Source organism: Peromyscus leucopus, chromosome 19 (genome assembly GCF_004664715.2).
Source record: "Peromyscus leucopus breed LL Stock chromosome 19, UCI_PerLeu_2.1, whole genome shotgun sequence".
NCBI classification, from domain to species: domain Eukaryota; kingdom Metazoa; phylum Chordata; class Mammalia; order Rodentia; family Cricetidae; genus Peromyscus; species Peromyscus leucopus.
The window spans coordinates 19,932,185-19,958,210 of NC_051079.1; the positions used below are offsets into that span (position 1 = coordinate 19,932,185).

At 41.6% G+C, this 26,026-nt stretch overlaps 1 protein-coding gene across 1 annotated transcript in view; it reads left to right on the forward strand.

Moving 5' to 3' along the window:
• Positions 1-26,026, forward strand: part of Pik3c3 (phosphatidylinositol 3-kinase catalytic subunit type 3) — a 96,031-nt gene that overhangs the window by 36,432 nt on the left and 33,573 nt on the right. Inside the window, exons 11-18 of the mRNA XM_028867100.2 lie at positions 967-1,121; positions 1,519-1,609; positions 6,556-6,623; positions 13,626-13,731; positions 15,164-15,280; positions 19,175-19,306; positions 23,540-23,668; positions 24,248-24,317. Coding sequence (XP_028722933.1) covers positions 967-1,121; positions 1,519-1,609; positions 6,556-6,623; positions 13,626-13,731; positions 15,164-15,280; positions 19,175-19,306; positions 23,540-23,668; positions 24,248-24,317 — 868 coding nt within the window. The remainder of the gene's footprint in view (positions 1-966; positions 1,122-1,518; positions 1,610-6,555; positions 6,624-13,625; positions 13,732-15,163; positions 15,281-19,174; positions 19,307-23,539; positions 23,669-24,247; positions 24,318-26,026) is intronic.

Below are 26,026 nucleotides of genomic sequence, written 5' to 3' on the forward strand. Positions count from 1 at the left end.
TGGAAATTGTCTTTGAGTCTTGTCAAAGGTTTTCTTTTTAAAGGTCTTTTTTTTTTTTTTTTTTTTTTGCGCTTCCTTAATAGTGCTGGAAAAGAGCACATACCTACATTTATGGAGAAACACTTCATTCCCTCGCAAACGTTAGACTTAGAGACTTCACATTAGAGAACATTTCGATGAAGAGCAGCTCTTGCCGTGTTTTAGTTCCAGACTCCTGCTGACTGCCAGTAAGCAGCAGAGGGGCTCAGGCTGAGACACCAATGCTTCAAGCCTTTCCTCTGACCAGAGTGTTAGAATCTGCTCACAGTCTCTTCCATGGATTTGTTTGAAAAGAAGGACATGGGGTTGAGAGAGGTGTGGTGGCGTGATCCAGGAGGACATAGAGAGGTCTATGGATATGGTAAAGTACAGAGTATACATGAATGAAATTCTCAAAGAATAATTAAAAAGGAGAAGAAAAAGGGCTCAAGGTTCTTTAAACTCTGGCTTTTAAGGGAAAGAAGAACAAAATTTGTTTCAGAACATGTCCTGAAACAGAAGTTCTTTTGAAAATGTGAAGTGCATTCTCCAACAGTCTTAGACATGGGATGCATTTGACTATCTGCTGATAACAAGTCCCTTCTTTAATTCCTTAGGAGCCAGCTCAAGCTCCGTCCTTACTTTCCTGCTTTCTTGTTTTGTTGTTCAGACAGCCCTACTTAAGGTGACTCATCCGCTGGCCACTCACTGTGTGCTGCACACTCTCCAGTCTCTTATTTAGTGATTGTGACTGTTTCTGCAGTCTTTGCTGTCTTGCTCTTTCTATAATGAAGACACGGGATGCAGCCAGCGGTGACGTAGCTTAGTAACATGGTAATGGCAACAGATGGAAGAGGTAGACATTGCAAGTTGAGGGCTGTCCCGGCTCTAGAGTAAGTGTGCTGTGCTCTGCTAATACCAGCTTCTTTCTCATTCATTGGTCTCTAGGACTTGCTGATGTACTTACTGCAGCTGGTCCAGGCTCTGAAATATGAGAACTTCGATGACATAAAGAATGGTTTGGAACCTACCAAGAAGGACAGTCAAGGTTCGGGATCAGAAAATCTGTCCAATTCTGGAATCAGTTCTGCAGAAATAGATAGGTATGGCTCTCCAGGGAAGATTGTTTTTACACATGACACTTGGTCCCTTTTCAAGTTATCCTCTTCTTTCATTTATATTGTTGTTTTCTTTCCTTTCTCCCTCATGTGCCAAACAGACTCTGGCTTTTCTCATTTTGATTTTGACTTTGGCATGGAAACTCACCAAGTAAACTTAAGAATACATACGCACAGGTTACTAGAGACCATTCTTGCCTTCTGCCTAGTCAGAGAACCGAGTCTCGAGTCAGCCTGCTAGCTGTGCAGACTCCCTGTTACATTCTCGATTGTGTGACGGCTTTCTCCTCTTAAGTCAGGATGACAGTAGCAGCTCCTTGCTTGCAGATAAAATGACTGCACAGGATTTACATCTCAGTTATCTCTTCTGTTCCGTTTTCAGCTCCCAAATTCTAACCAACCCTCTTCCTCCGGTGTCCTCCCCTCCTCCTGCATCTAAAGCAAAAGAAGTTTCCGATGGGGAAAATCTAGAGGTGAGTACAAGCTTTCCAAAATTATGGTGCAAGAGGCCTTGTCAGTTGGCATTGTGTTAATCTTTAAGACCTTGGTTTGATTAATAAACTAACCATTGTAACTTTGTTCAATAACTGGCTTTATGGTGCATGTTATGACCTTTCCCCTTGTGTAATATGCTGGATATTGCTTGGTTCACTTTATTGGTGCTTGGGGCATACATAGGTTTATATATAACATGAAAAAGCTTAGTTCAAATATTTTATCAGAGAGACTCAGGGATGTTCATTTTACTATATTAATGAATGTTAGTGCAACTGTCAGTATTTGTAATTGTACCACAGAAATGTATGATTCTCTAGAATCATACACTAAGCAGATGTTTTTAATTCCTATGGACAGGTAAACTCATTTTTTGAAGGGAAACAGCTCTCTTAGCCTAGTAGTTATTTGAAAAGAATACACCAGCTCTGGTGTGTGTGTCGAGAAACAGCAGGGGCCAGTCCTAGGTAAGGACATGAACATGGAAAAGATGAGGTCTGAGGGAGAAGTAGATGTCATTACTGTAGGGCCTGCAGGTCATCACATCGTTTTCTTTGTTTTGTTTTTTTTAATAGTATTTTTATTTTATAATTAACTTAATTTCACATATCAGCCACAGATTTCCCTGTCCTCCTTCTTCCCCCCCTCCACCACCCCACCATCTCCAAGGCAAGGTCTCCCCTGGGGAGTCAGCTCAGCCTGGCAGACTCAGCTGAGGCAGGTCCAGTCTCCTCCTCCCTGCACCAAAGCTGAGCAAAGTTTCTCAGCATAGGCCCCAGGCTCCAAAAAGCCAGCCCACGCACCAAGGACAGGTCCCGGCTCCACTGCCTGGGGTCCTCCCAAACAGTTCAAGCTAATCAACTGTCCCACTTATCCAGAGGGTCTGGTCCAGTTCCATGGGGGCTCCTTCGCCACTGGTTCACAGTTCATTCGCTTCCACTAGTTTGGCTATTTGTCTCTGTGCTTCCTCCAGCCATGGTCTCAACATCTCTCGCTCATACAGTCCCTCCTCTCTCTTGCCGATTGGACTCCCAGAGCTCCACCTGGGGCTTGGCCATGGATCTCTGCATCCGCTTCCATCAGACACTGAATGAGAGTTCTATCATGACAGCCAGGGTGTTTGGCCATCCAATCACCAGAGCAGGTCAGCTCAGGCACCCTCTTGACCATAGGCAGAAGCAGAGTGCTAGAGAGGTCCCCAGAAATCCACAAAGATACCTCCACAGTAGACTACTGGCAATGGTTGACAGAGCACATGAGTTTTCTTTAGAAGTTGATGAAATAATTGAGGTGAACATCTTGCGCTCCTTAATGCTGGTTGTGCTCTGACATGACCAGGTTGTGAATGTTGTGTTCAGAATGTCACCCTACTTACTACCTAGCACCCAAACTGTAGCTTTAACAGTTTTATCTATTTTTGATGTTTTTTTCTTGTGACTGATGAACCAACATTTCTTGGGCTGACTGCTATTTGCAGTGTTCATATAATCTAAACCATGGCAGAGATCCTTTTGAGTGATGACCCTCCCTCTTCCTTAGCCTCAGAAAAGTAACAGTATATAAGCCTTCAGCACCTTCGAGTTGGTACTCACCAAGGTTGGTCACACCACTTTTCTCTGTATCATAGACTGAGGTACCTAGTCTTTCCTTCTCCACACCGAAGCCATGTCTTCTGGTCTTCCTTGTTTCTTTCTTATAGATTCAGACATCAGTTTATATGAACAGCTAAATGTAAAAACATGATAAAACCTGAGTTTTCTGAGATTTTGGCTAGATGTCAGGTCCAGCATTGCAAGGAGTCAGTGACAGAAACTCAAAGTGGCTAGCTTGCAGTCATTAGCAAAGAGCACTGAATTCATACATACATGCTTGTGGCTTACCTCACTCCTTCCTCTTCCAGTTCAGAATCCCCTGCCCAGGGAATGATGCCACCCACAGTGGGTGGGAGTTCCTTCCTCATTTAATATAGCCCAAGATAATCCCCATAGACATGCCCACAGCCTGAACTAGGAAACCCTTCATTTAGACTGTTCCTACATGATTATGTCAAGTTGACAATTAAGTCCATCACATAGAGTTCCCTGTAAGATGGAATTGTGAGGGTTTCTGTTGTTACTTGTTTTGTTTTGTGCATACCTGTAGATGTATCCTTGAAATATTTTTGAATCTCTTTGTTAATTAAATGCATCATATGTTTGTAGCCTTGTATTTCAGGCTTACCACCGAACATCCCAGATAGTGAAATCTCCATTTTAAATTTTGTTTAGCATTCTGTCTCATTGTTTTTGTTTTGTTTTGTTGTTGTTTTAATAGAACATCTTATATATATAATACTCTCTTTGTTCATCTTTGACTAAATCCATCTTCCAACCCTCTCTACCTCCCTAGTTTATAGGTTCTGTCTTGATTTTTTTTTTAACTAGTTAACTTGGATATTTTAACTTAACCTGTGTTTTTAATTTTCATGATTCATAATCATTACTTTTCTTCTAAACAATATTGGAAGCAGTACAGACCTTGTCATCACTGATATGGCATTGTTATCAAGTGTCTTAGTTCTGTATTCTTAACTTATAGTTTTGGTTATGAACCTAACCTTTAATGGCTAAGTCATCTTTCTAACCCTGTTCATAATTTTTAAATTAGATGAAACTGTCTACTTGAGAGGTATCTTCATTGGATTCTTTTGGTTTTTCGAGACAGGGTTTCTCTGTGTAGCTTTGTGCCTTTCCTGGAACTCGCTTTGGGAGACCAGGCTGGCCTTGAACTCACAGAGATCCACCTGCCTCTGCTTCCCAAGTGCTGGGATTAAAGGCATGCGCCACCACCGCCTGGCTTCATTGGATTCTTGATACATGTTAAAATGTAGATCTAAAAACATTCTTCCTGGACTGGGGATGTGGCTTGATAGTAGAGGTCTTCTTTACCATACTTAAATTCCTTTCTCCTCTCCCCATTGCCTTCAATGGAAAAGAAAATCCCTAGAATTGGAGCTATTGTTATCACTGATGTGTCAGTACATCTGTTTCCTGATAGCCTCTGATGGCTCCAGCTTTCCTTTTAGGGAGCTATGATGCACCGAGACCTCTGATCTCTGTTTGCTTGCTCTCCTTTTCTTGGTCCATCAGCTCATCCTCCTTCAGTATTTGCTTCCCTCTTCATGTAGTTTTCATCCTGTGCCTCATCATATTAGGCATTCTTTTATGAACATCTTCATTTCCCCTGGAAAGATCTTAACTCCTGGTAAGCATAATTAATCACATAATTTCTCCATGCCTGAATGTTGCTGAGGAAAACACTTAGCTTAATGTGTAGTGTCAAAGCACATTCATATACCTCAACTTGAATTAAGACTGCAACCTACTGTCCTACATTGCCTAGGTGGGCTGATCTCCTTTGCCCCTCAAGGACTTTCTCTTTTTGTTCTTCATGTTCCACCTCCCAACTTCTAGGCAACAGTTGGGCTCCATGGTTGCTGGACACAATAGAAACCACTGTATCAGGAGTGATGAGTTCTGTCTCCAGATCTATAGACACAGATCCCTCCTCATCCTTTCCTTCTTTCTCTTACAGAGAAGAAATGGAATGCCTTACAGGTGATATTTTGTTCTTTGTAGAAATAGCCAGATGTGCATTAATGTCTCTTACTTTAGAAATTCAGAAAGTGCCCTGTCGTGCCCATTCCTTCCGACACCTAGCTCCTTATGTGCCTTCAGGACCAACTCAGTGATTTTTATATCTTGATTCTCCCCTCCCTTCATTCCGAGGCTTTAGACCCCATCACTTTGGTTTTGTTTAAAACTTATTTTGTTAAGTTTCTAAAGGGCTTTGACATGGTCACATAGTGCCCAGTTCTATTGAAGGCTCCTGTCTTGAGAAGCTGTGACTTCCTAAGGCTTTAGGCAGTAGCATTCATCTGTTTTACTTTTCAACTGTAATGTTTGTTTTTGTACAGTGCCCTTCATCAATATCCACTTCTGTACTTGACATTGTACTGTTCCCTAAAGTCCTCTGTTACCATTTATGATTTCCCTGAGCAGTACTAATACGAATACACTTCAGTATCTAACTCAGATCTCTTGTCTGAGCTTCTGATTTGTGTATCCGAATCCTCACTTAATCTCCATGCTCTATCTGACAGGCATTTCAAAGTTAATGCTACACAAATGCTGTTCTCTTTTCCGTTTTCCATCTGTGATGTAACAAAGCAATCTACTGAATCCAGAGATTTGGAAATTACTGTCAGTTCTATCCTCGTTTCTTCATCAGAAATCCCTATTAGTTATGATTTCCAAACATCTCTTACCTTGTTTCACTTGCCATCTTCACTTTCTAGACTGTTGTTAAAACATCCTAACTGACCTCAGGTCTGCACTTTTCAGACACCTGAACTAACTAAATGTCAGTCAGACTGTCACACACTCCTGTCAAAATCCTTTCTTGGGTATGGATCTCTTCTGCTTTTCATATACAGTTCACACTCTAAATTGTACCCAACAGTTGTTAAATAATTTGACCATTGTTTATCTCTTAAATCTGTTCTTTCACTGCTCACTGCAATTGAGCTTCATGCCAAGCATAGAGCCTTTATATACACTGCCATCTTGGGCTGGCCTAGATGTGATGGTTTCACCATTGTCTTTTCAGATCCATTGAAACTATTTCTATGATTGTTTTTTCATTGTCTTTATTTATTACCAAAAATATTGATCAGGAGAACAAGGAACTCCACAGAGTCTCATGTATTGTCTTAGTTTGAAGTCAATTTGAGGTGGGTGGATTTTGGGAATGGATGGGAGAGATAGATGGCTAGATGAGAATCTGCACTGTAACCTCAGATGAAAACTGATGGGCTGGCTTAGGACCTCTCATTTGCCTCCTGTTAATAGCAGATGGTGATACGTATTTCTTTTAATTTTTTCAGCAAGATCTATGTACCTTCTTGATATCAAGAGCCTGTAAGAACTCAACACTGGCTAATTATTTATACTGGTATGTGAAAACAATTTTGTTTGTTTCATATCACTTCTTTGAACTACTTTTCTCATGCTGTAAAGACAGAAAACTTACTATGAAGGCCATCACCAGATGCCTGGGTTCTGTGCTTATGTCCCCCGTCACTGTCATAGCTGTTTCTAGAAGTCGGTGTCACCGGACTCTTTCTTCTGCTAATTTTTCGAGAACTTTGGTGACTCTTCCTCCCCCCAGTTGGGTCTGTTTTTCTTTTTTGTTATTTCAGTAGTAGAGAATACTTTATAACTTTTTAAGAGTGTAGTTTTACATTATTTACCAGATAGTTAAATCCTACAGTAATAGAAATTGAAATTAAAAATTATCTTCGCTCACTTTCAAGATGGAGAGACTGAGGCAGAAGGATGCTCTAACTGAACGTGACAGGTACTGATTAGGATAGATTATCCGCCATTTGAAGAGGTGTCCCAGTGACTATTTCCACTTTTCCCTGAGTAGTTACATGAAGTAGGGGTAACTGTCATGGTTTACATGAGAGCAACGTAAAACAAAGGTACAGAGGGGCAACTTCCTGTACCAAATTAGTATGAAGTGTGGCTCCCTCTCTTAAATCTTAAAGTGGAGGCCACATTGATAAATACATTGAGTCAGTGGGAAAAAAATCATTGGGTTTAAATGCTGACAAGTGAATCCTGTCCACTTTTGCAGAGGGTCTTGGGGTACAGCCTGCTGGGTGACCTCTACTGGAAACATGGGTTTTTAACTATAGAAATGATTTACAATTTAATCTTATATTTAATTTATGGCCTTAATTTATTTATTTTTTTTTTGTTTTTGTTTTTTGTTTTTTGTTTTGGTTATTTTGAGACAGGGTTTCTCTGTGTAGCCTTGCGCCTTTCCTGGAACTCACTCAGTAGTCCAGGCTGGCCTCAGACTCACAATGATCCACCTGCCTCTGCCTCCCGAGTGCTGGGATTAAAGGCGTGCGCCCCCACCGCCCGGCGGCCTTAATTTAAATAGCACAAATCAATAGATGTTCATTCTGAAAATTCCTTGTTTTTCAATAATCATAAGACATTTTACTTTTCTTGAAGAAATTAAAATGCTGTCTTATTTTAGACAGGATTTGAAAATACTGTTGTATGGGTTGAATCAAGCTTCAGCTCATTCTCCCATTTTCATAAAGGAAGGGAACCAGAGCACTTGTAAAAAAACACAGATGCCTGGCCTACATAAACAACATTGTCTAAGTCTTTATGGTTTTCTCTACCACAAAGAAAAACTAATACCAGTGATTTTTTTTTTATAACATGAGCCATTTTCTCCAATGAGACCTATGAGTTTTCCCTTTGCCCAATGACTGAACTATTGGAAAGCAGAGTATCTCCAGGTGTCTAGTTCAGCAGTTGAATGTATTATGCATAAAAATGTATTTCTTTCACACTAAATGTTAAGATGCCCTTGGAAATACATTACAGAACATTTTGGCTAGTTTTAATTACCAGTTTTCCATTTAAGAGTTTACTTACAAATTCTCATATTGCCAAATTGCTGTTTTGATTTAATAGAAACCTATAGTTCATGTTCCTTGCTTTCCTATCTGAATGCTTTAGTGTGCTTCTGTTCTCACTATTACAGAAAAGCAATTTCTTGTGAAAAGCTGAGTAAATATTTAAAAAAGAAAAGACAGAAAAATTTACAGGGAGCATAAACCATGGGCAGTCCCACTTGGCACTCTTCAATGCATCCCATCAGACCCAGACTCCATGTGGGTTTCTCCACTGTGAGTCCTTGAACTGTCTGTTCATTTTAAAATTAAACTTATTAAACTCTACATATTATGTATTTAGAAATAAATATTCATTGGTGAGAAAAACTGTTGATAGTAATGCCTGACTTTGGTAGACACTGCTATTTTTATGAGTGTAGGATAATTGTATGAGAAATAATTTCTTAATTTTCTTAAAGGGGTCAAGTTTCCTCTGAACATGAACCAAGTGTCAGGGTGTAGAGCCTCTCACCAAGCTTCCTCTGTCCTAACAAATGAATTTAAATTTCAAGTTTAACTGATTGTACTGTTTTCTTCTGAACACTCTAGGGTTTTTTGTTTTGTTTTGTTTTTGCCATTTTTCTCCCCTTTTCAGTGGTTTCAATAGGATTTGTGCTGTAGCTAAATCCTTGAGGGGCCAGTACCTGTGCAGATAGCCCCTTTAAAATGAGTAGTGTCAACACTTTCATCCACAGAGGGGAGTTATGTCTCTAGTCTGTAAAATGTTGGCATCAGAATCTATAAGTCCTTGCAGTTTTTTATTTTTATAGTCATTGCGGTGTGTTGAAAGGAAAGTCAACTTTGGATGCTGGGACATGTTTTCTCTGACTTCTAAGACCTTTGAAAGTAGTGAAAGTTACTTACTCCACAAAACGAAATTGTCAGGGAAGAGGGAACCTGCTGATGTCATCTTATGTTGAGTACCTGGACAGATTGTCACTTTTCCCATTTAGATGACAGCTTTCCAGGAAATGCCATGCAGGGCTCTGTAGAATCTAGTTGATAGGTGTCAACAGCAAGTTGTGAAATGATTAGACTCTGGGACTTTTGGTCCTCATCTGTCTGTGGAGCCGATGCTCATTTGTATTTTAGATGACTCATTTCTTTTTTAGCAGAACTCTGACATGCAGTACTAGAAAGGTGTCTAATTATGGAGATCAGCATGCACCTTCAAGTTCTGGAAACTGTTGTAGCCGTTTACGCTGTAGTTAGTGGGTAGTGAACTTAGTGGTGAGGCCTGCGGACATGGTCATGTTAGTTTGTGGATGAGTTTGCTACTTAAGTACATAGGAAAAAAAATGAAATTATAATGGTGGTGGGAGCCGTCAGTGAGTTTAAGCAGCCAGGCTCAGATTTGGTGAGATCCATTGATGATTTTGGAGTTTGCAAATACTCTTGTTCTGACATTCTTATGGGTGGTCCTCAGGTGACCACACATTCTGAAATACCATAATAAAAAATAGGAGTTTATCTTGTTTGGGTCCTGGCTGAATCCTCTATAACAAAGCCATCCTCTAAACCCTCTCTCTTGATAAATGATCCTCAGAGCTGTTCATCTGCCCCCTGAGCACCTGAGATGTGGGCAGTATGAAGCACTGAAGTTTGAATTTACTCTGATTTATTATTGTGGTTTTCATGGTTTCTTGAAACAAGATCTTGTTTCATAATCTGTGCTGGTCTAGAAATCAAGTTGCTCCTGCCTCAGCCTCCCAAGTGATAGGATTATAGGTGTGCATCTCAATACCTGGCAAATTGGTATGGATTTTAATCTAAAGAGAGTCTTGTGTCTAGTGATGCTGTAGATGTTCTATAAAGCATCTCTAGTCCTTCATGCTTTTATTCATTTTTAGTTTACGACTCTCGTTGAGAATGATATAGTGTGTCTAGGGTCATGCTTTAACTCCTCGTAGCACTTTCCTGGAAACGCCAGACCTCAAGAACATCTGGCTTGTGGTATAGCTTAGCTCTGAGAAGAGGAGAGAGGACAACTCTTACCTCCTTTAAACAGTTATCTGTCTATAAGAACATGTCAGATGAGAGCATTTGAGGTAAGGCACTCACCTCAGTGCCTTTACAACCTAAGAAGGTGCTGAGAGTTAACCATGTGGAGCAGTGACAGACAAGGAGCTGTGGTCAGGACATGTCGTGTCAAAGAGTCTGTTTATAAAGGAAGTCCAGAAGCAAGGTGCATAGACTTTGAAGAGAGACGGGCTATAGCTGTGACTCTATAATAGAGTATAGGGGGATGGGGAGATGGGGAGGAAGGTGTGTTTGGCAGATGCTGCCATATTGGGGAAAATTATAAAGGCCACTCCACGTAGTTAAAAGGAAGATTTATTTAGTGGATGACTTACAAATGAAGGAATGGATAGGTTGCGGGGGTCTGGGGAAGGTGTATCGTAATCCAGCGGCGTTCTCTGGAGCTCTGCACAGTCAATCTCCACCGTCCAGGGTCCAGGCGCAGAGAGCTCGCCCAGAGAGAGTGCTCGCCCATCCAGCTCTCGGGTTTCCAGCACCTCCCCTTGCCCCGCCTCGTAGGCGTGACAGTTGCCAGAGTCTCAATGGGGGTTGGAACTTCCAGATCCAAGCTGGAATGGCTACCCACTACACTGCCATATGTGCTGAATCAGAGAGTTGATGTTTAGCAGCATCAGAGAAGACTGACCTGCCTGGAGTATGAGTTCATATCTGGGTGATGGGATGGACAAGTCAAGCTCAGGTAAACACAGTCTGTTTTAAAGGGGAATGCTGATGCTTCTGCTCTTGTAGGGAGGACATAATTATGGTGTTTGAAAGAAAATTTGAAGGTGGTTAAGTTGAGGAATAAGAATTTTCTTGTTAGAGTTGAAGAAATGTGGTATTAATTTGGAATTCCTGGTAGGGCTGGGCTGACTAGTGCAGAGGCATCGTAAGCATTCAATGAAAGCAGTTGGCAGGCTGCATGGAGTAACTCAGCACAGGCATGTTAGGGGTCGGAAGAGGACCACAATGTGAACATGCTTCTGGACATGTGGACCAGCGCCAAACACAGGCAGCACAGGTGTTAACCAGGGCTTGTATTTTCTAATCTGGCTGTGTTATATCTCATCCCCTTTTGTTTTTTTTGTTTTGGTTTGGTTTGGTTTGGTTTTTCGAGACAAGGTTTCTCTGTGTTGCTTTGCATCTTTCCTGGAACCCGCTTTGGAGACCAGGCTGGCTTCGAACTCACAGAGATCCGCCTGCCTCTGCCTCCAGAGTGCTAGGATTAAAGGCGTGCGCCACCACCGCCTGGCCCCCATCCCCTTTTATTCATGTGTTTGGGACACGTTTCCTACTTAACTTCTGAAAACAGTCTTCATTAATTTTATTTACTACATGAAAAAAAATTCATCTTAAAAGCATGGGGGATTTATTGATAGGGTATTTAGTAGTTAAAGAAAGAAGATTTCGGTTAGTTTGGTAAGTTCAATTTTACATATTTAGTTTAAAAATACTGCGTTATCTTTTCTTAAAGTTCTAGTGCTTGAAAATCACTAGATGAATATGAAACCAGGTAATATAAGAAGATGGAAATTATACCTTATATGAACAAAAGATATATAAATTTATATTGTATAGTTACCAATGTTGAGATTTTTATCTGAATCCATGGCATCCGAGTCATTCAGCAATGAAGATTGTCTTCTACTACAAGGCATGGGCCTGCAGGGGTGTAGTGGAGAACAAGACACATGAGCTCTCTAGTCTTAGGCAGTTTACCCTCTAGATGACTGAATGTATTCTTCAAATAACAGTATAGGGGAACAACAGTGTGTGTCTGTGACTTGACATTTGGCAAATGTTATCAATTAAGGGATTTGAAAGTTTCTTGTAGATTTTGAAGATGGAGTAGAATTGAGTGACTTAGCTGAATAGAAAGCCAGGGCTGTAGAGAGATGCTTTAGGGCAGTGTATTTGCTGTTCAAGCATAAGTTTGCTTCCAAAGTGCACATAGAAAGCCAGGCGAGTAGAGGGCACTTGTCATTGCCTTCCTAGGGTGACAAGAGACTAAGGCCCAGCGTTCAGGAGCCAGTTTGCCTAACAGATTGGTGAGCTCCAGATTCAGTGAGAAATCCTCTCTTGAGGAAAACAGTGGAGTCAAACTCTGACCTCCATAGGCAGGAGTACATATATTTACACATGCATGTCTACTAATACATACATGTGCCCCTGCACATACTTGCGCACGCATGCACGCACAGGATGGAGGCAGGAGAATGAAGATAAATACATGGATTCTGACTTGACAGCTATCTCCTGAATCAACTAGATGTACCAGCCTGAGAAATACATGTAGTTTCCCTGTTCTCACTGTTTCGAGTCATGATCTCATGTAACCCCGGCCAGCACTAATAACTCGGCTTCTCAAGTGCTAGAATTAGACTTGCTCCACCACCCCCTGCTCTCCACATTTCAGAGTTGACAAGGCAAACAAGTCAGTCTAAATGTGTGTTTATCATGGCCCACTGAAAGTGATTTAAAGCTGCTTTACAATTTAGCATTGTTATTTAAACAGTATAGATTATAAGAAATATTAAGTGCCATAAGGTTTTGCTTTCTAACTTTCTGCACCTATGTTATACATTATGGTTTGTTCCCATCAGAACATTTTAAAACATTTATTAAATTATCTCTCACTTAGCTTATTTATGTATGTGTGACTTTTTTTTTTAAGATTTATTTATTTATTATGCATACAATGTTCTGTCTGCATGTGTGTCTGCAGGCCAGAAGAGGGCACCAGATCTCATTACAGATGGTTGTGAGCCACCATGTGGTTGCTGGGAATTGAACTCAGGACCTCTGAAAGAGCAGTCAGTGTTCTTAACCTCTGAGCCATCTCTCCAGCCGATGTGTGACTTTTATAATCATACAAGGAGTTTAGAATTAGGAAAACAAGTTCGGCATTAACTGTCTAAAACAAGTTTTATAATAGAAAAGTTGTAGATTTTGTAGAGTTTTTGAGGAATGGGGGAATTGGATTGGAGAGAGAAAAATCAATTCAAACTTTTAGTCATCTTGCGAAAATATGTCAGAGAAAAAGGTAGCTCCAGAGGGGTTTTCAGAGTAAGACACACCTTTTGCTGTGCCAAGTATGAGACGGGAAGTAATGTCTTTATTGTACAGCTACTTGGTGGATGTGCAAGCTTCATTGACAGAGGAAGGCCTTAGTAGTATTCCAGGTATTTCATAACATAGTGGAGTGTGTTTCCGTGATAACACATAGGAATCATGAGGCATAGTATAGTTGATGGTGGCCTTGTTGATGATTGTGATTGATGGCCGCTTATATTGTTGCTTAGTGTTCACTTCTAAAGGGATGGGAATGAAAAACTTTACTCCCACTTAAATCTTATAGCCATGTTTTAGTCTCTTTTATGAAATGATATAAATATTTACTAGATAAATGTGAGTTTCATTTCTCATCCTATGAGCTTCTTCAATGTGTTTTGAAGGTATGTGATCGTGGAGTGTGAAGATCAGGACACGCAGCAGAGAGATCCAAAGACTCACGAGATGTACCTGAATGTCATGAGGAGGTTCAGCCAAGCCCTGCTGAAGGTACTCAGGGGCTGCAACTGGGCTGCCTAGTAACCTTGTGAACTGAGAAGAAAGTAAACGAGGGGACTAGGGAGATGGCTCAGTGGTGAAGAGCACTGGCTGCTCTTCCAGAGGCCCTGGGTTCAATTCCCAGCATCTCCATGACAACTCAAAACCACCCATAACCCCAGTTATAGGGGATCTGACATCATGTCCTCTTCTGGCTGCTGTGGGCACCCCGAGTGCCTGTTGTATACAGATTTACACGCAGGCAAAACACCCAGCCAAATAAAAATAAATCTTTTTTTTTAAATAAAGGAGATTAATATTTGTGGTACATGAAGATTATTTGAAATCCCAAGTTCAGTGTTTGTAAACAAATTGCTGTGACATAGTTATTCATTTTCTAGTGTGTGTGGCTGCTTTTGTTTGACACGAATGGGCGAATCATTGGATAGGAAACTAGACAAGACTAACATTTTTACTCTGACCCTTACACCAGGTTTTTGATCTTTATTAAATAAACCTTACATGGACCAAACAACGAGCAAAGTCCTGCTCTTATAATTTTACGTTTTTGTCCTCTTTTCTCATCTAGACTCAGTAGTCGTAGTAGTTCTTCTGTAGATATTTTACCTGACTTCAGCAGCATCTTCCAGGGCCATTTTCTGCTGCTTTTGCTTCTTTAAAGAAGCAGTGTCCAGGTCTGGCCAGCAGAGGGCGCAAGGGCAAAGAAAAGCCGCTGACATGGAACTCTCCAGCTCTGCTGCTGAAATGTTTCCTGGCAGCTTTTTACTGTGTCTGCTGTTTCCTGTCTCAGGTTCTTAAGAAGCTAAACTACAGCTTGCCGGATACTTTTAGACTAAGCTGTGTCCAGCTCTCAGAGCCATGTCAAGCTCACTAAAGAGGTGAGCTTTCGATTTCACCTCATCACAGCCTTGCTCTTTCCCTGAGCCTAAACATCCTGTGTGGTTTTTTGTTTTGTTTTGGTTTTTGGTTTTTCAAGACAGGGTTTCTCTGTGTAGTTTTGGTGCCTCTCCTGGATCTCACTCTGTAGACCACAGAAATGGCCTCGAACTCACAGAGATCCGCCTGGCTCTGCCTCCCGAGTGCTGGGATTAAAGGTGTGTACCACCACCACCTGGCTTGTCTTTTTCAAAGAGATTTCTTCTTAAAGCTTCTTTGGAATCGGGCTTTTATTAACTCAGTAAGTAGAAGCATTTTAGGATGGATAAATCCTGTCCTGTCATGTGGTCTTTGTATTATGGATTGAGTAATGATTGCTCAGGACCCAGGGAATTTTCTGCCCTAACCAGTTGGTAGTGTTTACCCTAGACAGCAGGTTTCTCATTACTTCTAAATCAAAATAATTAGTCTGTTCCAGTCTCACTTTGTTTTGAAGTTCATAGCTTTAGAAGGGGAAGGGAATGATCACACTGTTTTGCTCACTCAGGGTGACAAGTCCGTCAGAGTCATGCGCTCCCTGCTGGCAGCGCAGCAGACCTTTGTAGACCGCCTGGTGCATCTGATGAAGGCAGTCCAGAGGGAAAGTGGAAACCGCAAGAAAAAGGTGAGCCACGGGGTTGCATCCTGTTTATGCCTAAAAGTGGCTCCACATCCTAAAATCCTGACTGTTGACTGTTGTCTTGTTGGGTTGGCGTAGTGTACAAACTTACATTGTTTGCTTCCTTTTTAGAGACAGTTTCTTGCTTGCTTTGTAGCCTAGACAAGCCTTGAATTCATCCTCCTCCCTCAGCCTCCTGAGTGCTAGTTTAAAGATACGCACCACTATGCCAGGCTTTCTGTGAACTTTTTCTGGGTAATTAGAGTTCCAGGAGCCCAAGGCACTGGTGCCATTGGGATCCTGTTGTGTAGGTCATCATATGTTCATGTAAGGTGGTGGGGTTTCCTAGCTGTGAGGAATGGCAGGTTTAGAGGATTAAGGGATCAGTGTTCCAGTGTCACACAACTAGTAAGTTTGGGAACTCTTTATCCCCAAGCATAGTTTCACCTATAATGCATTACTTTCTCTCATCTTAGAACCTTTGTTGTTTAGATCACTTACATAAAAATTTGAGAAAACAAAGGGCCAGCGTAGATTGCAGAGCCAGCGTGACCATTATGTCTGTTCTGGTAGCATTATGTCTGTTCTCTTAAGTGGAAAACTTCTACATGATCAACAGAATAACTAGGTATCTCCTCTGCGAACACTGGGTTTTTTCTGGGCCGTAACTTTGATGACATGAAGGACTCACATGGTGTCTTCCTTTCTCCTAATCCTGTAAGATGACAGGCAGATGTTTCTTGGTGGCCTTTGTCAAACACTACAACCCACCTGAAGTATATAGATATATGAGGGAAAAGTTAAAAGAATCGAGTCAAAACTTAAAAGGCAAGAGAAAATTAAATTTAACAGATGATCAGAACAATTGTTTCCCTGACGAGAGAAGAAAATTGGCTGAACAGAAACACGTTTTGATCGAGTTGGCATTATTCAGAAGAATCATAGACCGTGATCTAATAAAGAGATCCCTAATGCCGTTTGCCCACCACCACAGGCTCCACCTGTCCCCGAGTGAGAAGCAATCCCTAGCATCTCCCCAGCAGTGGGTGTATCTACAGCTTGGACCTTTGGTCTTCACAGCAGCACTCTGCTTAGTCTGATGAGATTGTGAGGGGTGAAACCTGAGGAGGCAGTAAAGTGATGGCAGGATTTGGATTTCATGTGAGCAGTCGCCATTTTGTGAAGGAGTCTTGTTCATGACCTTTACTGAGATGCATAAATTGATCTGTGCCAGTGAAGAATTGATTTAACTTTAGAGGCAGTGGAGTATTGCTGAAGGGAAGTCATTTTATGTTTGGTCGTCCTTAAGTACTATTCTTTGATCATCTAGTTCCTAGTTCTAGGACTTCTTCCTCTGGTGCATGTATCATGCTTGAAGTACTTTACAGCTCTGGATACATAAGTCAAGTCATCCCTCTTTAAACATAGGTTGCCTATTTAAAGACTATAAGATTCTGCTGGCTTCAGAGAAAATAGGCTGTTTTGAAGCTGGGTAGATGAGATTTAGTGGCTGTCAAAGATGACTTGGATTGCTCAGAGTCTGAGATCTGTGTCCTATTCATTGTGTCTATGAGCTAATGAAAATGAGAACCAAGGGTTGTAGGTAGGTAGCAGTTACCTCCAAATTAATTAAATATTCCTCTTAAAGTTAAAAGATGCACAGGGGTGGCATAATGTAATACTTGTCTAATATTTGGTCATGCAAAATTAAGCTTCAAATGAAATTAAACTTCTCTGTGGCTTCATAAATCCTTCAGACAAAGGAATTGAACCTTTGCGTTCCACTCAAATGTACACTCCTGGTTCTTCCTCAGCTGCAATAAGAAAATACATTCTCTGTCACTCTTGAAGAAGTCTAACTTTTCGTAAGATGGTACTTCCTGAAGGCACGCTGCTCCTGGTACAAAGTGGGTCATTTATTAGAGACTGTAGTTTCATGCTTGAGTGAATTACATATAAACATGTTCTTAAGCTTTCATACACTTAAACATTTTTAAGTGAAATAGAATTATATCACTTCCCACTTCCCTTTCCTCCCTTTAGTCCTTCCCAGTTACCCTCACTTGAATCCTCTCATGCCCCCTCTCAAGTTGATAGCGGCTTTTTCTTTGATTATACTTGTTACATATACACATCCCTGTGTATGGAGATATGTATGTATATGTATATATAAAAACCTGCTGAATCTGCTTTTGTTGGTGGTGTGTATAGGGATGACCACTCTGTGTTGTACAACCCATAAGGGGTCTCATTCCTAAGAGGCTAATTCTCCTTCTCCCAGGCGTCAGTAATTGCCTGTAGTTCTTTGTCCAGGCCTGGGCACTTGTGATCTTTTCCTTCCACGTTAACATGTCAATTGATATTGCTATTGTTTCAGTCTTGTTTATACAGCCATTTCTAGGAGAGACTGTTTCATAGCAGACCTCCTGGGGTCACAGCTCTAGAAGCAGTGGGACCTGGGAAAATGGAGCTATTAAGTGAGCTGGACTAAAGTCACATGAAATAGCCAACTTTGTTCAGGTCTTCAGACAACTTATACTCTGAGGGTTGAGAAAGTCGCCTGAGCGAAGTTCTCGTGGTTTCAAGCTGTTTACAATCATAAGAACAAACTGAGTGTGGCAGAAACAGGTTTTCCATCGAGGCGTAATTGTATAACAATAGCAAGCCATGGTGAATAACCTGAAATAAATGCATTCATGTCTGCTGCATGTCAGAGGAGCATGAAAACACATTCCAAGAACAGTTTGATGTTTTGAAGAAACTGAGTTCACAGGATTCTTGTCTGGTTTTCTTACAAATACTCAGAATTCTCTTCACACGACTCCATTCCTGGACCCTCTTCCAACATCTTACAGTTTTTTTTATCCCCTCTTCCACTGTGTTCACTGAGCCAAAGAGGCAGAAGCTATGGTGTAGATGTATCAGTTGGGGCTGGCTCCCTGTGATCTGTTTGCTCTTTGCATTGTGTCCAGTTGTGACTTCTGTGACAGCCTCCATTGGCTGGAAAGGAAGCACTGGGGAGGGATGGTGGTGGTGGGGGTGGCAGCTGTACTTCTCTGTGGGTAGAAGGAGAAGATATAGAGTATAGTAAGGCATGAGGCTGGCCTGGTAAGTGGAGGTATTAGATTCTTTTCTAGGGTCCATGACCTCACCAACCCAGAAGGTTGGCAAGGTTTCCCTCCTTTGGAGTGGGCTTTACCTCAGGTTGATGAGGGCTGCTGGTTGTTGCCGGTGTGTAAACGCAGCTTCTCGGGCCTCTTGCTGTGCTGGCAATATGGTTCCTAAGTGTCACATCTGCTTGATTGCTTCTGTCCCTTGGCAGCTTGCATAGTGTTTCTTGGAACCACGAAAGCCAGACCTCAGGAAAGAGGTCAAGTCCTGCTTGTGAGTCACGTGTTCTAAGTGTGTGATGTCTCCAGCAATAGGGGCAAAGAACACTTAAAGTTACTTGATAAAGCCTCAAGGAATCCTCTTCTTTTATATTAACTAAAGTTATAATATATATATATATATATATATATATATATATCATGTGTAATGTGCATACACATATTTGCATAAACATACTCATATACGTGTATGTGTGTGTCTTAAAGGAAATTAAGTAACTTGGGTTGACAGTGCTCCTCCCTCCAAGTTCCATAGACTAAAAAACTCCAGTACCAGGAACGAGAAACTGCCTTGTTTGTGAAAGGGTGAGGGTTGTCCAAGTGACTCCCCAAAACACTGTGGTTTATCAGTACAGCCCTTGGTTGCCTCTTGGGTTGAGGGAAGGCCTTTGTTGCTGTGGTTTTCAGATACTTTTATGTGCTTTGCAAATAATGTTACTAGAATCAGTTTTAGGACTTTATTGTGTGCTTGTGAACTATTTTTTCATTACTCCTTTATAATTTGTTCTAGAATGAGAGGCTTCAAGCATTGCTTGGAGATAATGAAAAAATGAATTTATCAGATGTGGAGCTGATCCCATTGCCGTTAGAGCCACAGGTGAAAATAAGAGGAATCATACCAGAGACAGCCACACTGTTTAAGGTAAGTCTGATGGGTTGTCACTGTGTTCAGAACCTGAGCAGAATCGGCACCTTGGAAAGTGAAACCATTTCAGGGAAGAACCGCATTTCACTTGGTAAATGTTTGATTAAAAGAGGCTGCTTTATTCTTTTTCATTTGAATGTTTTGTTATTCATAGTATTGTGACTGGATTCATTTTATTTATATGAGCATTATGCCTGCGTGTATGTATGCGTGTACTGCCTGTGTGCCTGGCGCCCTCAGATCAGAAGAGGGTATTGGATCCTCTGGAACTTGAGTTGCAGATGGTCGTGAACCAGGCTGGGCCCTCTGCAAAAACACCAAGTGTTCTTAACTACTGAACTACCTTTCTGGCCTGTTATTATTGTATTTTAAGATCTTTTGTGTTACAATTATAGAGATGTTTCTAATGAAAATATGTCATTTTTGTCTCTGAAACTTCACTTTTTAATGTTTACTTCTTTGAACAGTAGTCAGAGCCACAGTTATTATTCATATAGGGTAGTTTTTAAAGGCGAATTTCAAGGCTTACATTATATATTCAGTTCATGAGTTCAAATGGATATCAGTTCATGAGTTCAAATGGATATCAGGCCCATTTACCATTTTTTTTAAAACTTAGCCTCATTCCTGTATACTTTATATTTCTTTGGTTACATTTTTAAGTAGCAGTTATCTTTATTCTTAGCAGTGTGCCAAATGTTCTCTTCACTGGCTACTGACTGTACAGGTAGAACTTGAATCAGATTATCAGGTGTCATGCACCTGGTATCATCTGGGAGGCACTGTGGGTAAAGTTTTGTGATTCTAGGAGTAACAAATTCCCCCTAAATGCCTGCCTTGAGGAGATTTCTACCAGGGTCCAAAACAGATGCTACAAGCAGCTACGGATGCTATGTGAGGGATATTCATGAATCTAAACACACCGAGTTCGTGAGTCCATTCACTTTATTCTTCTAAGTCAGTTCTATCTACACCGTTTCTTTTCTGATCTCACACTTCTCAGTCCCTCCTGCTCTCAGTTCCTTCTGCTGTTCTCTCATGTCTGTCTAGTTCTATCCGTCTCCGTCCTCATCTTTGTTCTTCTCAATCCATTCCCCCAGTGCTCTCTGAGAACAGTATATATAAACATGCAGTAATTCTTTGGCAAAGCAGTGGAAGGCTTGATGTTTTCAGGGTCAGAGGTGATAAGGATTCACACATAAAGCAACAAATGTCAGCTTCCAATTACAACTCTCCAAAAAGGGAGTTCTCTGGTAGGGTCAACTAAAGGCTAAGATCAGTTAGGGGATCTAGGAATAGCACCTGGCTGAGGAGAAATTAAAACTTAATTTGCACAAGAATAGAAGCTTGCCTGGCCTTGACAGCAGTCTCCTTGGGTCAGTGGGAAGTAATTACCTTAACTCAGTAACTAGCAAGTAGCTAAAACATCATCCCAGGAATATGAGCAGTAAATCTCTTAAGTTAGAGTCTTGTGTAAATAACCCGGGGTGAAGGTAAGGGGTTGAGGATTTAATTGCTAGTGGCTCTTTTCTCTATCTGTGGGTGAGATAATTAGTTAAATGGGTGCTGCTCGTGGTGGCTGGTAGAGAAGAGTGCTGATTGGAAAAATCACAAGCCATAGTTACCTTTTTAGAGCTTTATTGAGAGAGAAAGGGAGAGAGAGAGAGAGAGAGAGAGAGAGAGAGAGAGAGAGAGAGAGAGAGAGAGGACAGACTGAAGGAGAGAGAGTGGAAAGAGAAAAGGGACACACAGAGGGCCTGCCTGCTTTTTAGGCTGGGATGCCAGGCTGGGACACTGTCGCAGGCTGGTGATATAATTAAGGACAGAATCCTTACAGAGATGAGCTCATGTTTATCTGTGTGCAGTTTTGTCCTTGGAAAAGGGTATTTTTGCTGAAATACTTTTGTCCCCAGAATGGCCCTGGCCAGATGTATGTTAATGAAAAAATAAACACAGCTGGGGACAGTTATTCAATTACCCCAAATGAATAAGGAGAGTTGTGCCCACGATTGAGATGTAATCGTGAGATTACATGTACACATAACATGGAGATGCACGGTAAATGGGGAGAATCATGACTGTTATTGCACAAGAGTTTTACAACAGCCAGTTCATTCAAAAGGCAGTAATTCTATAACTCCTTGCCTGATGGTTTCCTCTAACAGAACCCTTAGTTCTGACAGGTTGACCTTCTGAACTCTAGTTGTCACTGCTGTATATACTTCATGGACTTTTGCTACCAGCTGCTCTCAGTATGGAGCACACAGCCATAAGCTTCACTGATATCCTTTCCTATCAGGTAAGGAAGAGCTCCTAGAACAAGATAGATGAGACCATCTAAGGCAGAACAGGAGCTTTCTAGTAGTGTGTTAGAGCATCCAGTCCAGCTGAGCTCACACAGCTGCAGGAGAGCTTCCTCATACAACATAACCATACTGGAAACATCTGTTGTTTTAAAATGCTTTAAGAGTTTTTGTTTTATTTCTTTCTTTGTTTTTGTTTTTAAGTCTGAGTTTTACTGTGGCCTTGAAGTTTTGAGTCTCCTGAATGTGCATCTCCTCACCATGTCTTAAACATCATGGTGGGCCAGTGCTCTGCCAATGAGCTACAACAATGGCCTCTTAATTGCCTTCAGTTTTAAATATTTCTCTCAGCTCATTTAATTGGTTTTGAAATTTGTTAATAACTTAACAATCTGCAACTTAAAAATACTGATTTTATAACCTACTGTTGGATAATACTGGTATAGATATACTGGTACACACATAGCTTTATTCTTACATTCTGCTGGGGGGTTGAAATACAGGAAAACAGTACGTGAACAGTCTCTGTGTGAACTGCATTCATTTGGAATAAACCTGCAGGTAAAGCCCAATGTCCCTTTTTTCAAAGAACCAATCAGGAGCAATGTCTTAGAAAGATATCTGAGATTTCTTTTGGTCAGGGTAGAAGAATCCAGGAGCTTCAGAATAGGAGCTGGTGGCATGAGTTTGCCACAGATACTGGATGGATTCCCAACACACGTTCTCCTCAGTTATAGACTATTATAATATTGTCTTCTGTGCACAAAGTAACGCTGGTAGAGTGTCACAGGACATCTTTCTGATTCAAATATCCAGTCCTGTTAGGTCCCCCTCCCCCTTCGTTCTGATGTGTACAGGCTTTTTTGAAAATTATGAGTTGTAGCTCAGGCATGTGGTTTGAGGTAGCTACTATTCAAAGCTAATGAGTAGTGACTGTTACACGAAGCGCTAGAGTAATTCTCAGCTACTGCAAATCATTTGGGTCATCGATACCATGAACTAGAAAGTGATGATTATATTCCTTAGACTGGCCCTGTACTAAGCCTATGTTGAGGCTTTTGCATTTTGGGCGGGGAGCAGGGGAGGTTAGGATTCCTATCATATTGTTATAAACTCTTTTCAGCTGCAAAGGGTAAGAACTTCTTTTCCCAAGGCTTTTAGTGTTTTGTAGACCTCATCCTGGTAGCCAAAGCTGCATCTTGGTGTAGCGTAGACTACCTCAGGCCCTGGGATGGGTGCCGCATGTGCAGTACAGGTCCTCTGCCTGCCGTGGGTGTCATGTGTTCTTTCCATTTCAAACTTGGATTTACATCCGCACATGAAGAGCACAACAGCGCTCCTCTGCCCCTCCTCTGCCCACTCCTTTGGAAGATGGCTCTGGGTCCTTTGCTCTCAGGCTGTCATGGAGTCAGCTAGAGCTGATGTACAAAGACATTTCAGCAGGGCTGATAACAGGATACCCCACGTGAAGGTGGTTTGAAGTTCAGATTGCTAGTCCACCAGAGTTTCTGTTACATAGCTTCCCGGAAGTGGTTTTTTGTGACTTTCCCCTTATTTTTGTAGGTGGTCTTCAAGCACACAACAAAGCTGGGTTTTCACTGAAGAACTGTGTCCTCCGTTCCTTCCTTGGTTTCCAGAGGAGGAACAGTTTAAAGAATCCATATGGGTCGCTCTCTACCTGTGTGCATTCCTGTCCATTCTGGTCTAACTCCAAAACTGATCTTTCTACCACATAGTCTCCTGGCTGTTGCCTTGCTTGTAGTTTGTTGCCTGGCACCCTGCATTTCTTTCTGAGAGCCCATTCGTTTTTTAAGGCCCTGTGCCCCTGTGTGTGTGTAGCGGAGTGGCAGCATTTCCTTCTGTATATAGTAGATCTTTGTTCATTAATTTCCAGCCCATTTTTTCAGGCAGTATCTTTGTTTTGCAGAGTGCTCTTATGCCTGCTCAGCTGTTCTTTAAGACAGAGGACGGAGGCAAATACCCAGTTATTTTCAAGCATGGCGATGACCTGCGTCAAGATCAGCTGATTCTTCAGATCATCTCCCTTATGGACAAGGTGAACGTCACTCTGTGCTGGTGGGGACCGTGCCTTGTTTTAGAAACCGCAGTTTACCGTGTTCACAGACACAGAAGCATGTGTGTCGTTGATCACAGTGCTGTGATGCTCAGCACTCTCTACTTTGAACAAGCTTACTTTCGTCACTTCAGAGAGGTTCTCATGGGAAGTGGGATTGCATGTTCATACACTGTTTTTGCCAAAGTTCTCATGGTTTCAGACTTAGTCATCTAATGAGCTAGATCTTTGCCGAATGCCACCCCAGTCTCCAGCTTCTAGAGAGACATGGGTCCCCTTTGTCTTTGCTTCTGCCTTCTATGTTACTGTGTCCCGGAAGGTCAGCGTGAAGCATTCAGAAGAAAAGTGATGTTTATTGACAGTGTATGACATATTCAGAATACATGGAAATGTGTCTTCTCACTCAAGCAAATGAGTTCATTTTGACGCTGAGAGTTATGTAATGTGGTGCCTGTAAGATTTCTGTCTGTGTCTTCATTGTATGCCTGTGCGCTGATACGTGTCCATGAGCCTGTTTCCAGTCTAACATTCACTTAATGTGTTTTATCTTTCAATCCAAAGCTGCTACGGAAAGAAAATCTGGATCTGAAATTGACACCTTACAAGGTATTAGCCACTAGTACGAAACACGGTGAGTTCATTTTACATCGCGATCGCTTTCTTCCGTTTCCAGTCAGTACACTTTGCCTTTGTAAATTGAAAATCCTTAAGAAAGTTAGAGAGTGACTTAGCTTACTCAGAACCCTGAAGACATGTTGGGTTGTCCTTCCTGTCTTCCTCTCTTCTCCCCTCTGCCCTTTTCTTTTTTTCTTCTCTTCCCCGTTTCTCTCTGTGTTCCTCTCCTCCTTGTTTTATGCTCACCTACTTCTTTCATTTCCTCATCCTTCTCTCCTTCCATTCCCCACCTCTTCCCTTCCCTGCTGTTTTTACTTTTCACATTGGAATAGCGCATCTCTCTGCCTTCTGACTGGCTGTAGGTCACAGTATTTTCTCATACCTGTCTGCATAGTCCTCGGGAGAGTTTTTGAGGCCCAGAAAGGCCCTGAACCGCACTCGGCTTACAAAAGCCACTCAACAAGTGTATTTGTTATCTGCTGCATTTTACAGTATACACGTATGTCTGCACGTGTACACCTTTGTGTATACACGTAGTGCGCGTGTAAGTCTTTGTGCTGTTGGATAGTGCGAGACTGGCCGATGCTCAGTGTGAATTATAGAGATCAGCACTTCCTACATGTTTCACCTCTCCATTTCCACTCCCACGTCTGGTGGTGATGTCGTCCTCTTCTCATTTCCTCCTCAGTGATCTTTCTGAAAATACAGTTGTGTTTCTATGTGCCTCTTTGCTTCCCTGCATAAGTTTATTGCTAGCCTTTTTTTCTTGGCTCTTGGGACCAAGACAGAGCGGAGGCCACCTGGCTGAGTGCAGCCTTGCTGCCAGGCCCCGTAGCTGTGTATAGCCGTCTCTTTGCCCCCATTTCACAGTCTCGGTTGTGGTGGACGACTCAGGTTTCTCTGATGCTCTTTCCATCTCGGGGCTTTAAGGTGTTGTGATCAGTATGTGATGGTCATTTCCTTCAAAGCTTCACCTGTTAACGCTCTGCTTTTAAAGACGAGGCCCCGGCGCCTGGTGGCTTTGGATTCTTGTGTAACTTACATCTCCCTCCTCGGCTTCATTGTGCCCTTTCATGTATAATATTTATTCCAGTAAAACTTGAGTTCTAACTGTATGTGTAGTTGGGGATAAACATCTTTTTCCCACATATGACTTAGTTTATACTATATGATAGGAAATTAGTAAATACTTGTTGAAGTGAATGAATGTAGGTTTTTCCCCCATATCTGTACTCTGCTGGAATATCCTTTGTCCACAAGTTGTTAGAATGTCAGGGCCACCAAATCCAGATGGTGTTTGGTGAATCCAGAAATGGTGCTGCCCTGTTCACTTAGTTTCCACGTGTTTGTTGTTTACTGATCTTGTACCAGGTTGACTGGTCCTCTCTTGCTCTCCCCATTTTGCATACCGTTGCCTTTCCAGTTTCTTTTCTCATCTAGGGAGTTTGTACATCCCTTTCTCTTGTTTTCAGGACATCGTAGAAGGTGCAGTGAGTGGACAGAACTGCAAATTTAAAGTGATTTTTAAATTTGTACTGTTGTTTTAAAGGTATGGAGGGTTGCTAGGTTTGAGGAATATAGTCTATTACTCTGTGTTCTTCATGTTAACTGATAGAAATTCTTCTAGGGAAACGTACAGATGAATCAAACTAATTGAAAAAAGTTACCTAGTAGTTCTGTGACCAGCATCAAGTTAGCACTGTGGCCACAGTCCTTCTTTCTCTG